Raw genomic sequence first — 15,287 nt, forward strand, 5'->3', positions numbered from 1 at the left:
TTATTTTTTTTATAATTGACTTTACTTCATAAAGAAAAAACATTCTCTTTTTAATTAGCTCTTGTTATATTGTTCTAATCTTAAAATACAATCAAATATATTTTATATGATCTGTTTTATATATGTGAATGTACATGAACATACTTTTAGAATTATTTAATATAAATGGAAATGAGCATTGACGCAACAATATATTGTACGCATAGGCTTATTTGGCTCAATAGAAATATTCTAAATAAGTATCAAAAGTAAAAGTTATGCAAAAAATGTGTCCTTAGTGTTACATTATTTGTTATATATTATTTTGTATTATTATTACTGATGCTTTCATGTGTGAGTAGCATTTGACTGTTGGTAAAGATGGTGCTAATTAACAAACATGTTTATGTTTTGTATGTAAAATTGTGTGAAATGTAACCAGTAACTATAATTGTCAAATAAACATAGTAAAACGAGTAAAAGCTAGAATATTTACACCTGAAAAGCAGAGTAGAAGCATACAGTCGAATAACATACTCAAATAAGTATTGTTTTAAAATGTAAATGTACATGGTTACTTCGTCACTTTCCATCACTGCCAGTAAATGTATATCACAATTGCACCTGATCGTGTTTAGTTTGATTATAATGTAGAAATTAACATGGCGCCCCTTCAAGGCAGTTTAGCTTCAGTTTCACTGAATGTAACAGTATGTTGAATAAACAGGTGATTCATCTTGTAAAAAATAATAATGAATGAATAAAAATGTTGGTTTGGTTTATTTGATTTGCTAATTACAATTTATTGCACAAAAATAATAAATTATTAGTGTACTCTGTGTATGTAGAAGGATTCTACACTTCACACAGAGCGCGTCCAATTAAATGAATGGACTGCAAATAGTGGCCAATGGGAGGAGAGATGGTCTGCTATAAAGACGACCTGAAACCATCATTCAGAGCGGAGATCTGCTGGGACGCTGCAGTCGGTTTGTTAGCTTCTGTTCGGAACAATAGGGATCTTTGTCTCAACCCCTGGTAGTTTTTCTAGTCCTCAAATTCGACAGCAGGTAGGAATACTATTTAAATAAACGCGAAATTCCGTCACACAGGCGGATTATTTATGATTCTTAACGATTTAATGATCTCTGGTCGGTGGAGACAGATTATCTCGGCCTAATGAATATGTCCGATTTTCACTACAAGGATTAATTTGATCTATTTGAGTGAATTAAATGAAATAATGTAAAATTTTACTATGCATAAAATGTATCACAAGATGTGTCTTCTGCACATTTCTGCACCTGCTTAAACTCATTCACTGCAGGATATTTCATCGTCATTTGAGCTAAAATGGAACATCCATAATCTCTGTATGAGCTGTCGATGCTGACTGTCCACACTCAGCATTTCGTTTATTTCGCTGCTTTTCACCGTCTCTTCCCTCCATCCTCCGCCCAGGGAGCAGCCATGCCTTTCGGTAACACGCACAACGAGATGAAGATGAAGTACGCTTCGGAGCAGGAGTATCCGGATCTCACCAAACATAACAATCATATGGCCAAGATCCTGACTCCTGCTATGTACGAGCGGCTGAGGAGCAAACAGACACCCAGTGGATTTACTCTGGATGATGTCATTCAGACTGGGATTGATAACCCAGGTAAAAACAAAAGCGGCTTTTCGGCTAGAACGGCCATCTGTTCCGCCTCATCGACCGCGTTTAATGGCCGCAGGGGCGCTTTGTGCTCCGTGTTCCTGAGAGCTAAAGGCTTTCTGCACTGTGACCTTGCCAAGGGGATTAACTATGACTAACATTTAGAAACATATGGAGAGCTGAATAAATCAGAAACCCTGCCATTCTCCTCTAAATGGGCCACCATTATCAGAGCATATTGCACAGCTTCATAGCAAATGTTAAAGATTAGCAATGTTGCATAATGTATGCATGGTGGCAGATAATCCACTGCTGTGTTCAGTTTTTTTTGTCACTTGCACTTTGTAGTGTAGTTTTACTTTATGAGCCGTGTTTAACCCATTCAGGGTATTCCGATGACCCAGGTCACTGCAGTGTAGCAGGTGACTCGCTCACCTTGTAGGCTGTGTTTCTGTTTAGTTCAGAGAATATGGCCAAGCTGACGCTGAAGAGGCTTTCAGCTGAGGAAGAGTTCCCTGAGCTCAGTTGCCACAGCAACCACATGGCCAAGTTCTTGACCCTGGACATGTACATGAAGCTGAGGGAGCGAGCTACACCCAACGGCTTCACCATAGATGGTGTCATTCAGACAGGGGTTGATAATCCCGGTACAGTAACACAGCCCCACCCTGAGAGCACATTGAGTTAGTGAGGATGTTGGTCAGGCTGTCCTCCTGTCCTGTATCCTCTGTGACCCTGTTGACCTTGTGTACAGGCCACCCCTTCATCATGACTGTGGGCTGCGTCGCCGGAGACGAGGAGACATACGAGGTCTTCAAAGAGCTGCTGGACCCCGTGATCGAGGACAGACATGGAGGATACAAACCCTCAGACAAGCACAAGACTGACATCAACGCAGCCAACCTGAAGGTACCACACCCCTCTGCTCAGTTAACATGGCTGACTGTAAGACTCTGCAGAGAAACTGACATGTGTCCTCCTCCAGGGTGGCGACGACCTTGACCCCAACTACGTCCTGAGCTCCCGAGTGCGAACAGGCCGCAGCGTCCGCGGCTTCTGCCTGCCACCCCACTGCAGCCGAGGAGAGAGGCGTGCTGTGGAGACTCTCTCCATCGAAGGTAAAGAGGACTCTTGAACATGTTTTCTACTGACTATGCAGAAACGCTGCTTCCGTCCATGCTGAGTCACAGACTGGTGGAGACGTGATGATTCTGTTGTGTAAGCTGCATTAGAGTACAAGTCTGAGGCCTGAACCCATGATGCTCACTGAAGTCAGATGATGCTGGCAGTGGGTTCCCTCTAGTGGTCGCAGGAGGAATAACAGATTACAGTACCCAAGTAAAGGTAAACTGAATTTGTGTGTGACATTGAGGTCATCTCTCTCCCTGCAGCTCTGGCCTCCCTGAGTGGAGACCTGAATGGGAAATACTACGCCCTGAAGAACATGACAGATGCTGAGCAGCAGCAGCTCATCGACGACCATTTCCTGTTTGATAAGCCAGTGTCTCCTCTGCTGCTGGCCTCAGGGATGGGCCGGGACTGGCCCGACGCCAGGGGCATCTGGTGAGACCAAACATTTATTTTATTTTTTTATATATATTTGTACACTTGTTTTGTTGTTGGGAGATTTAATTTAAGACCAAAACTAAAGACTACCTTGTCTTTTCAGGCACAACGATAACAAGACATTCCTGGTGTGGGTCAATGAGGAGGACCACCTGCGTGTGATCTCTATGCAGAAAGGCGGCAACATGAAGGAAGTGTTCAATCGTTTCTGTACCGGACTCACCAAGGTCAGCAGGAAATATGAAGTTATCTGTCGTGGGAGTCTGTTTGTGTAAATTGTGCTTTTTATATTGACTTGTACAAATGCCTTATCCTGGTTCTCTTGTGTTCAGATCGAGACCTTGTTCAAGGAGAGAAACCATGCTTTCATGTGGAACGAGCATCTGGGCTACGTCCTCACCTGCCCATCTAACCTGGGCACAGGCCTGCGTGCAGGTGTGCACGTGAAGCTGCCAAACATGAGCAAAAATGCCAAGTTTGAGGATGTTCTCAAGAAGCTGAGGCTCCAGAAACGTGGAACTGGTTTGTACAACCTTCATATCATATTTCTCAAAACATGTACATTTTTATTTCAAGATTTTGAAACTTATTAATGCATCTTCACAAATGTTTGTTCATCTAAACAATTACATCCAACTTTGTCTAGAAGTGACAGTCTTCTCAGTTTAATAAGTAAACCTAAAATAACTTGTCTTGTCACCATCAGGTGGCGTGGACACAGCTGCTGTGGGCGGAGTGTTTGACATTTCCAACGCAGACAGACTGGGCTTCTCCGAGGTGGAGCTGGTGCAGATGGTGGTTGACGGCGTAAAGCTGCTGGTAGACATGGAGAAGAGGCTGGAGAAGGGCCAGTCCATCGACGAAATCATGCCCGCCCAGAAGTAAAACCATCCAGCCCAACAACCTCACCCCCCCCCTCCCTGTTTGAATGATTTTGACTCTGTCCCTGAATGCACTCTGTATCACAGTTTGGATTTGTGTATTTAAGATGAAACTGTTCCGGTGAGGATGAAAATAAAATAAATGTTCTTCAACTGCTTTGTGACTGCTCAGGTGTTACATTATCAAGGTATCATGAGTCAGTGTAACGTTCGGTCTGACAGCACCTGCTCACTGACCAGTTTCCTAAAGAGCTGAAGTTGTAGATTATATCCTGACACAACTACACCTGCAGAACCTCTAAAACTAGTTTCCCTACTTCTATTCAAACTTATCTGCGAGCCTGGATATTCACATCTGAATTTCTTGCAAAAGCACCAATAAATCTTTACCAGATGTAAACTATAAAATGACTTCACCTGCTGCAACCATAAGGACATTCACTACTGGGTTGCATTATGGGAAATGTAGGCTCCAGTGTTTTTGCAGTTTGACAAGGATCAGTTGCCCAACTCTAAATATCTGGTGTTATTCTGGTCATACAAACTACACCAAGAAACCAGCAACATTTCATTAATGTCTGAAGGAGTGTTTGGGATTTGTAGTCCTGAACATCTTTATATCCGTGTTCATCTTGAGGTCTAAACTTACGACATCTTGCTAGTTTCTTAACGTAACCACAGTTCTGACTTCCTGCCCATATATATTTAAGGCTTTATTTTTAAAACATACTGAAATGAAGCTCCACAGAAGCAGCAAAATCAAAACAAATATTTTCTTTATATAATCTTGTCCGGATACAAATGATCAGCGTGAGACGTTCAAGTTGACAGACACTTTTAATTGAGACGAGTGACCCTTAAACCATGTGAGCATTTACACGGACTTACCCCATCTCTACTCTTTAAACGAAATACAAAAGAAAAAACAAAATGAGTATTGCAGTGAAGCCGTCTTGAAAGTAAAGATTACATTATTTACACTGAAAACAGAAACGCTACGTAATTTCTTTTTTTTTTCTCAGGAGAAAAAACAAAAAAAAACAAAAGATTAAATAAATAAGACTAGAAATGTTTTCTTTTTTGTCCACATTCACAGCATGACAAATCATATTCAACTCGTTAATGTCGACCCCGTGTGGCCAGAATAGACTGAGATATTAGTATCAGTGATTATTGCCAAAAGCCTTAATCTATACATTATAATATTCAATACATACTCTGTATTTTGTTTTTAAAAAAGGAGACATTTGGAAACTGCTACTTGGATGATTGTACAGCTTAAATACTTCTAGATATATATGTATACTTTTAAACCCTTTTGTTCATAGCTTTAACTCGTTGGCAACTTTGGAAGCAATGTTTTTGAAAGCGATGGATGATCCGGATATCCGTTTGAACCTGACGCCGTTGAGGGAGAGACGCGGCAGCTTGCAAACCTCCATCTCCCACTGGACCAGGTTCTCGGCTCGCCCGTCCCCGTGGACGCAAAGAAGCAGGAAACTCTCTTGCTGTTCGAAGTCGCAGTTGTTGGCGTCGAGCACCTTGCGAATCTCCCGCATGATATCACAAGGCTCCATGGAGCTGGTGGTCCTCATACTCCAAGTGAATCTGAGGGAGCGGGGTTTACTGTCTTTATTTTCCCCTTTCTGATCCCCAGGTACATGGCGACTGTCGGGAGAAACGAGAGGCAACACACACACACACGTTTTAGTATCGCACATTTGATTCGCTGCTTTACGACGGCGTATTTAGGCTTTTGTAGGTAGAAATAAATAAAATACAGAGCCGGGGGAGGGGTGCATCATCAGAGTTGTAAATGTACGAGTATATTTTGAGATTAAAGTCATAAATTTATGAGAACACAAATGGAATATTCTCATTTACAAGAAAAAGATAATAAATTACTTTTCTTGTAAACTTATGACAAATTCTTCTAGCAAATGTATGATTTCATAATCTCAGAATATTATCCTCTCCCCGCTCTGTAATTATTATTATTATTATTATTTATTTATTTGACCTACAATGGCCTCAATCAGCCGTCGTCCTGCTTTGACTGTTTCACAAAAGGTTTATTCTTTAATAGATTAAATATACGGTGTGCATCAGTCAAAGCAGCTGCTCAAACTTTAAATTAAGAGTTTTTGTTGTATTCGCTTTCTTAGAGAGTTAATTATGAAGCTACAATCAGTTAGCTTAGCTTAGCACAAAGACTAGAAACAGAGGGAAACTGCTAGCCTGGCTCCGACCAAAGTTAACAAAGAATCCAGCTACCAATTAATTAATTAATTAATTAATATTGAATCTTGTGTGTAACAAATGACATGTTGAGGTTTTACTGGATTATTTCTTCTCATCTAACTCTCAGTATGAAAGCAAATTTCCAAAAACATCTAAAACTATTCCTTTAAACATTAAATATTTAGCCCCCACACACAATATCATCATTACATCCACGTCACAGAGCTCAGCGGTCATTTTTCCGGAAACACTTAATAAAAAAGCGGCCATCTTTGAAAACTAAATGTCGTTTAACAACATTGAACATTATTTTCAGATAAAAAGAGTTTTAACCATCTGGATGAACGCTGAAGATCATACTATATAAATATACATTTGAGGTCCACATTAGTGTAAAATATGTCCTATTTTGTTTCCATACAATTAAGTGGCTTAAAGTATAATAAGGTTGTTAGAATATGCAAAATAAACATAATAATGTGTTAACTAATTTACTTACATTAATAATCATCCTGATTAGTTTTTTAAAGCTCAGTACTGTAACAAAATGATGTTAATAAAGAAATATATGCTAAAGAAATTGGAACAATTGGATCTAAACTTGTGTATATAAATAATATTTTGTTCATACAGAAACTCTACATTCTTGTCTTTTAATCCATTTCCTAATATTTTGGTTAAAAACTTTCCAGATGGTTAAAAGAGTCTTTAAGTGTTTTTAGATATCCGTATTGATTTCCCAGAAAGCGTAGCTCTGTAACTGTGAATGTAACGTAAACGGGGGCGAGACACATGCTGCATTAAGAGCGCATTAGAAGCATTTTGCAGGTCGACAACACAGACGCCATGCTAACAGAGCGACACACGAGCAACACACGAGTAACACACGAGTAACGAGCCATGCAGACATCACAACATGCAGCAGAGAAGGTTTCCTGAGCGAAGAGTCGAGCAGCTGCAGACGAAGACAAACTAAACGTTTAGAAACGCACCGACACATTAAAGGTAACCTCACCTTGAGCCCTCAAGTCTCCCGTTTCTCTCAAACTCGGTTGAGACTCTGAGGAGCGTGAGAAGAGCGTGAGAAGATCGGACCGGGAGGAGAAAAAAAAAATAAAAAATGTGGATTGTGCACGACAAGAATTTTTATATATCAATAAAAAAAAGAGAATATGTGACGTTTATATAAAAGAGTGACATCGATGTGAAACAACGAGAGCCACCACCGAAAATACACAAAACAAATAGTTTTTACTTCCAGTGAAGAATCATGAGAAATAAAAAACAGTGATGATCAAAAACTTTAAAGCAGACAGAAAAAAAACAACGTTTCAACACAGAAATGCAACTCATTCATTAGTGCGAGTGTTTGGACCCCAGAACAGCAGAACAACAAGATTCAGGTGAGATGGTGTTTTAAAGAAAATATTTAAAAGGGAGGGAGGTGACGGTGCAGCGAGAGCATCTCTTATACGTTTTATTTTATACTTTTCTCCTCAAACATATTTACAATCTATATTTAAACAGCAAACGGCTCTAAAGCGAAATCATTTTATTATTTTTTTGGTGGATTTGTATGGATTGCCATAAAAATCTGTAAAAGAATAAACAAATAATTGTGCAGGAATCGACTGCTCAGCCTGGGCAGGAAGGCCCGCCCCTAAGACAGTTGATTGACAGCCTGTCCCTTCAATAGGGAAAAGAAAAAGGAAAAATAGTGCTAAAAATAAATAAATAAAATTATATTTAAACAATTAAAATCTATCTATATCTACAGAAAAAAAGACTAATTTATATGCAAATATAAATAGATATATTTCATATGTAAATGTATACAGAAATAAAGGAACAAATACATGTGAAAATAAATTAAAATGCTTATTATTCTTTCCCTTTATATATTTCCACATTATTTAATAAATATATTTAATTAAGTTGAGCTGCATCACACAGACTTAAAAAACATCAATTATGAGTTCTATCCGCTAAAGGAAGACCATGAGATGCGGTTAAAAGCTCCAGAAAAGGCTTGTGCCTTGATGTTTAATGCAATAAACTGTCTTCCACTGTTACAAAATGTTTATTATCTGATGCTTTTAAGACGTCTTTGATTGTTTTTATTGAATGTCGGTCGTCTAACTTTAACTATGTTACAGTCTCTTCCTCTTTAAAACTAGATCTTGATCTGAAGGTTATAAAATACTCGGGAAAATCTACGTCCTCAAGCAAAAGTAGGACGCAGTTTGCATCTTTTCTGGGTTGAAGCAGAAGGTAAACGCTTCAGGGGGAAACTCACGGCTCTAAAAATAAAACCGAATGTTCCCCGACAACGTTCAGCAGAAGTCCGTTTATTACTTTAAAATAAGGCCGAGCCTCAACACGGCTCGTCCTGATCACACGTCACACTAAGTATTGTTATTACATCCAACACGTGCGAAGAGAAATAAGAGCGTCACCGTTTCACAGAGAATATTTCTGACATATAGTTTAATTTAACTTCAGCCTCTGAGACAATTAAAGAGCCGGAAAGAAAGTATTGAAAACATTTCAGTTGAGAATCGATGCGTTTGATCTGATCCGTCTTTATAGACTTCAGATCAAACCGTTTAATCAAATGTCAGCCGATAACTAAAATCGGACCCGGCCTGATTAATGCGGCGATAAACAAACATAAAATAAAAGACGTTTACAACACAGAACATAAATAAATCAGCGCCTGTAAATGGAGCGCCGGACTAAAAGTAAAGCTTCTTGTGTTTCACGTCATTTTGTGTTATTTGGCTACAGGAAGCAAAAATCAACCGAAAGCGACATCCCCAGTCTGAGTCAAACCACAAAAGATTAGATTAAAAAGCAAAGTAAACAGAAAGCTCCCTGCTCCTCTCACAGGACGGGTTATCAGGCTCCCAGCATGCACTGCAGTTTGGAGAACAGAAAATAAAGAACAGGACGAGGGTGAAGGAGGAAGTGAATCCAAACTCCCCGACAGCTCGAGAGACTCGACAACAAGAAGACAAGCGGACAGACAGAAAGTCCTGCTGCGCTCAGAGACGCTGTGAGAGTCACAAGACCGAGAGGGTGAGGGAGGGAGGGTGAGGAGTTCCTCCACATAACTCAAGACCTTATCTCAGAAGGAGGAGAGATTTGAGGGATTGAAACAGCCCCTTACTCTAGATCTTCATCTTCCTACAACTCTCTATATCTTCCGCTCCTGAATCTGAAAAGAAAAAATGGGAATCTGAAAAAATATTTCCTCAATGGACACATGACAAGAAGGAAAAAAGAGAGAGGGAAAGAATATTAAAATGTGTATGGACATGAGGACTGGCCGGGAGAAAAAAGATTTAAAAAAACATGGGAGGAGGATGAGAAGGAAGGAAGGACAGGCTGATAAGAGACTGGAGGGCAGAAGACTTACTAAGGGGCTTTCCTCCCTGGGTAGAAGGGGCGGCAGGCCCTGTTTTGGCCGTCTGCCGTTTGGCCGGGTCAATACTGACCCTGAGAGGAGAGGAAGAGCAGCAAGAGGTCAAAGGTTAAAGGACACAGGAAGGTTAGGAAGACAAAAAACACACAAACTGTGAGGAGGAGGAAGAGGAAGAAGAGGAGGAGGAGGAGGGAGGTGACTGAACATAAAAACTTCTTGAGGACGAAAATTACAAAAACTTGTCGGTTAAAGTCCCAAAATGTTGAAATGTACGGAGACACTGACGACATGTCGTAAAGAGTTCATCGGACGAGTCAAAAATATAACTGGATGAATTAATAAATAATATCGTTTGTTAGATAATTAAAATGGAGGGTAAAAATAAATGTATGAGCTTTAACCTTCAATCAGTAAAAAAAATATAAAACTCTATTTAACTTGTTTTTAAAGGATTATTCTTTATCATTTTTATTATCCTATGGTCTGTAAAATATAAAATAAAATTCACAATAATAATAATATGAGCTGAAAGTTATCTGAACAAAAACTAAATCAACAGTTTTAGATTTAAATAAAAGTATAACTGAAAAGTATTACGCTCATAAATGTATTTTAAACTCCAATTCAATTATTTAATTAAAATCATTCCTCGATGTCTCCGGTTATATTTCTGTCATCTGATAATATTTCACTGCATTTTGTCTGAAAATGAAGACAAACACAAAAAAAACTAAGTGAGGTGATCAGAGTGAGATGAGAGGATGGTGATGATGAAGACGCTGAAGAGGAAGAAGACAGTGCAGCAATCGGCCACCAGTGGGCGCTGCTGAGCCTCGAGCCGGCAGCCTGCAGAGAGGCTGGTGCCGTCTAATCACTTCATCATTTCATGAATCTATCGGCGAGTTAGTTTGTCGTGTCCGGCATTATTGGGAGAAATGTACTGAAGCAGATCCGACAGGAAACAAGAATCATTTCATTTTAAGTTCTGCTTTGTTTATTAATGCGAGTCCCTGGATTATATTTGTTTTAGGGAGGTTGTCAGGGTGTAGGTTCACTTTTGTTTTCAAGTCTATCTTCATAAAATACAAAATAATAATAATTATATATTGTTTTTCTAACTGATTGTTCATAAGCAGAAATTATTCTGGTTTAGCCATAAAAACACGTTTATCTTATTATTTATTAACAAGTTTGAAGCAATTAACTAAAAATAATCGTCAGATGTATAAATTAATATATGTAAAATTAAATAAATCCTTAATTGAGCCCCTGGATTCGTCTAACAGCTGAAGCCTCGTATCAACTCGAAACTTAAAAGTGTTTAATAAAATAAATAATATGTGTGTATACCCTTTGATTTTACAAATAGTTATCCGTAGATATTAAAAAGCTGTGTTTACTGTGTGTCGACAGGAAACAGAATTCACATATTCAGCCATTATAGTCAAGATTATTATTATTATTATTATTATTATTATTCTTCTTCAAGATGCATTTCTTAAAGACCATTCTGAAAAGATGATCGTGATATTTTATGTATATTTTCCTTTTTGTTGCTTTCATATTTCTGTACACAAACGAGATAAATGTGATGTTTTGAATGAAGTATTTAGTATTTATAACTCACACAAACTGCTTGATTGTAATGAGGACACGACCTCTACCGGACTGAAGCTCACACTGTTTTCAAAGTTTAAAATGATTCACAGAAATCTGCTTCAGGGACATGAAATGTTCAAAAAAGCTGCAAAAAAGACAAAAATAAATCGACCGACGGGCGTCTAAAAAGATATTTAGAATAATATATGAAATGCAAAACCTAAGAAAACACTTGAGAGATCAATTTAAGTCCGACACAAACACCAAGATCTACACAAAGGCTGCATTTACAAAATAATTAAAAAACACAAATGTGTTAAAAGGCTCTTTATGGCCCTGAAACTGGAAAAGATCTCATCTGACAGCCACGAGAAATCACACGTGAGCCAGAGGGAAGCTAAAAAAAACTAAAACATAATAATTCTGTTTTATGGTGAATAAATGCAGCGGAATAATGTTTAAGGCTCCGTCTCAAATGTGCAGTTTCAACAGCAGAGAGAGAGTAAGGTCGATAACAACAATCAATGTGGCGAGAAAAACAAACCACAAGTCAATGCAGCTGTAAAGAAGCCCCCCCCCCCCTCCGCCCGCCCGCCCCCTCCATGCATCAGCAATTGATTAGTAGCAAGCTGCTGCTTTGTTGTTGGTTAAATCGCCTGATTGGTTCGAGTCTGCTCCACCAATCAGAGACCAACCACAGCCACACTGGGTACGTTTACACACAGACACACCCGTTAAACTGGAGACATTATTATTTAGATTTATAACGACAAACATGACAAATATTAATCTTTGGCTTGATCTTATCTGTTAAAATGAAACGTTTAGACATTTTGGAAAATAAGCTTATTCACTTTTTTTACAACGCGTTTATACAGTGCATGTGATGCTAGTTAGCTTAGCATAATGACTGTAAACAAGGGGAAACTGCTAGCCTGGCTTTGTGCTATGGTAACAAAAGCAGCCTCTAAAGCTCATTAATGACGATCAATATTTAGTTGACTAAAAGTTTCATCTTAGTCAAAAGAAAACGTAACTAGTTTTAGTCTTTTCTCATCAACAACATTGCACGTTGATATCGTCACAGTTCGTGTCTTTCGATGACGTCGGTGCCGTCTCGTCATCGTCGTACTCAGTCGTTGAATAAAACAACATAAAGTGTAATTCGTGAGCTTTAGAGGTCTCAGGCTGGTTTTGTTACCAGATGCAGGCTAGCAGTTTCCCCCTGCTTCCAGTCATTATGCTAAGCTAAGCTAACCCACCGCTGGCTCCAGCTTTATATTCACGCGCTCTTTGCAGGAAGTGAATAAGCCTAAAATATTCCTTTAATAATACAACTAGCTATTGACAAATGTTAACTCGTGTAAAATCACCACGTGGAAACTATAATCACTTCAATCGGATTATAAAATGTGTGTGCATGTAAATGTACCCAGTTTCTTTTTCCTGCCAAGCGTTGTTAGTGGCGTGCCAGCAGCCCCACGCCTCTGCAGACTCGTTTTCTCAGAGATTTGTTTTGTTTTTTTGGCACAGAGCGGAAAGAAAAGGCAGTACAAGAGTCCTACCTTTTGGTAAACCTGAATGACATGTTTCTACAACAGAATCAGACAAAGAAACAGTGAAAATGGTGAAAGGAGGAGTGAGAGAAGGGGGGGGGGGGGGGCTGAATGAGTGCACAAAAATGGGGTGATTGTAATCATCAACAGTGAAGGTGGAGATTTGTTTTATCATCGATTATAAAATGATTTCAATTCCTCATTTTAGGTCAGTCATTGCAGGTGTCGCCGGCCTGGCTGCCACTTTAAGAGCCTTTCAATGCACATGTCTTATAATCTTAATTTATCATTAATTACTTTTATTGTCTGCTGATTATTTTCTTGTTTATCTGAATTATTGTTTTGCTTTGTTGACCCCGGACACAGCCAGTCGTGGAAGAAGTGCTCAATAAGGCTGCAAATAACTATTTGATTACTTTCTAGAGTCATTAATTCATCATTTTGTTTTATACAAAGGTCAGAAAATAGCAAAAGGTGTTGTTCAAATGTCAAGATGTCTTTAAATGTCTTGTTCCGTCAGTGAAACCCAAAGAGATTCACTTTAATATGATATCAAACGGAGAAAAGCAGGAACTCTCCACATTTAAGAGGCTGTTAAATAAATGTAGGGGAGTAAAAGAGATGTGGAGTAGAAGTATAAAGTAGATGTACTTAGTTACTTTCCACCACTGATTAAAGCCCAACCAACAATCCAACACTTCAGGTGTGTTACATTTCTGCTTGAATAAGTAATTATTTATTTATTAAGAGTGTTTTTGTGCGCTTGTGATACGACGGTGTGAATTTCTTTCTTCAAATTTGGACCAAAGAAAAGCAACTGAAGGTGTTATTTCACCTTTTCAAAGCAAAAGCTCTGCATGAAAAGATCTTTTCACGACTATTCTGCAAGAAGAATGATCAGCAAACATCTTAAACGCGTCACAGGTTGAGGATCGCAGCTGTGACCATTAGAAATTATTTATTTTTAAAAGAAAAAGGTCAAATTGCGGCTCGTTCAGAGTGGTTTCATTTCTCTGTGGCAGGCGTCCAGGCAGCGACAGATAAACAATTTATAAAAGAATAAATCACATCGTACAGGACAGTGACGTGTTCCCCCAGCAGGTAATGATTCATCCTAACGCTACACGCCACCGTGTTGATTGACAGAGGAGATTAAACTGCTCAGAGCGGAGCGCTGGAGTCGTTCCACGTTCGACTTCAGACGCTCGTGAATAAGATGTGAAACGTTCGGATCCTTTTGCGTCGAGTGAACAGAGCTAAACCCCAACCCGTGGTGCGTCACTGACGTGAGGTGTGTCGTCGCCTACCTGCGGGTGAGTTTGGAGGTGAGTTTGGAGAAAAGGTTGCTGGTTCCACGGCTGCGGGTCTGAGAGAGAGGGGTGGCATCGTGGGAGAGAGTGGGCGAGGCCGGCGGCCCGTTGTACGTGGCCGTGCGGCGGTCTCTCAGCTGGCCGCCGTGGAAGGTGCTGCGGCTGGCGGTGCCTCGCGGGAAGCGGAGGCGGTCGGGCGTGGTGGCGTTGGCGATGCTGTTGATCGACGCCACCGGGTTCCTCTGGCCGCCGGGCGACGCCGTGACACTGCTGAGGTGGAGGAAGGAGAGAGGACACAGTTTAGAGATCCAAACATTAAACAGTTTTTCCACTGCAGACCAGTTCCTCTTATTGTATTCATGATATCTTCATCTCCGTCGTGTTCATCAGTGCGTTGTTTTCTTCTGAATCAGATTTGTTTTACCTACAAAAGGCTCGTGTACGTTTCAGATGCACTCTACTGCAATGGAAAAACCCTCATCGTTACAGATGCATCACATTCCCCTGCTTAAGACAGAGCGTTTGTTGTGCATTTCTAATGTTGCCATGGGGTTTAAGTAAATGATTCTTGCATGTTAGATGTCGACAGGGTAGGAAATTAAATAGAAATGCATATTATCCAAATCGCATTAGCTGGTGGGAGTCAGACTTCTCTTTCTAAGGAACTACAAGCACCAAATGTCTCCCCAGGAGAACAAGCGGTGCATAAATTCACCAGCCAACGATACATTTAGAAATTAGGAATTTAATTTCCCAGCCTGAACTTCAAGCCCCTGACGTGCACAATGAGACAAGCGAGTCTACGCTAACACAGACGGTGTGAGAACAGCAGGGGAGCCCGGTGAGCTCGGCTCATCGTGTCGGAGACGAACAGGTGAGGGGATCCAGGCGGAGAAGATCAGGGGTCAAAGTTCACAGTAGAGGATGGAGGAGGAGGAGAGGTCGGGAGCAAAGCCGAGAAGAGTTTTGTTATAGCAGATGTCTGCGGCGGAGACACGAGCTCCTCCAGTTTGAGTTTGGCAGAGGGAGACGATGCAACCATGGAAAAAAATATCATCACACACATCGAGTGTA

General features: G+C 39.9%; 2 protein-coding genes across 26 annotated transcripts in view; one reads left to right on the forward strand and one right to left on the reverse strand.

Annotated features, from left to right (window-relative positions):
- The first annotated feature begins 903 nt into the window (after nt 1–903).
- Nucleotides 904–4,240, forward strand: ckba (creatine kinase, brain a). The gene is made up of 8 exons (XM_029460039.1): nt 904–1,049; nt 1,441–1,642; nt 2,391–2,545; nt 2,622–2,754; nt 3,028–3,199; nt 3,306–3,429; nt 3,535–3,724; nt 3,909–4,240. Exons 2-8 carry the CDS (start codon nt 1,450–1,452, stop codon nt 4,085–4,087), a joined length of 1,146 nt encoding a protein of 381 aa, XP_029315899.1. The 5' UTR covers nt 904–1,049; nt 1,441–1,449; the 3' UTR covers nt 4,088–4,240.
- A 602-nt stretch (nt 4,241–4,842) lies between these two features.
- The window catches only part of mark3a (MAP/microtubule affinity-regulating kinase 3a), a 41,757-nt gene continuing 31,312 nt past the window's right edge, over nt 4,843–15,287 (reverse strand). For 5 of the 25 annotated variants that reach the window (XM_029460010.1, XM_029460009.1, XM_029460006.1 and 2 more), the window contains exons 16-19: nt 14,211–14,483; nt 12,913–12,939; nt 7,340–7,384; nt 4,843–5,751 (exon numbers count right to left, since the gene is read on the reverse strand). In XM_029460010.1, the coding sequence (XP_029315870.1) occupies nt 5,406–5,751; nt 7,340–7,384; nt 12,913–12,939; nt 14,211–14,483 (691 nt within the window). In that variant the 3' untranslated portion in view covers nt 4,843–5,405. Of the gene's footprint in view, nt 5,752–7,339; nt 7,385–9,493; nt 9,542–9,742; nt 9,823–12,912; nt 12,940–14,210; nt 14,484–15,287 lie in introns of all 25 variants that reach the window. The other 20 variants (XM_029460030.1, XM_029460029.1, XM_029460021.1 and 17 more) reach the window with 15 other exon arrangements.

This window comes from Cottoperca gobio, chromosome 22 (genome assembly GCF_900634415.1).
Source record: "Cottoperca gobio chromosome 22, fCotGob3.1, whole genome shotgun sequence".
Taxonomy (NCBI): domain Eukaryota; kingdom Metazoa; phylum Chordata; class Actinopteri; order Perciformes; family Bovichtidae; genus Cottoperca; species Cottoperca gobio.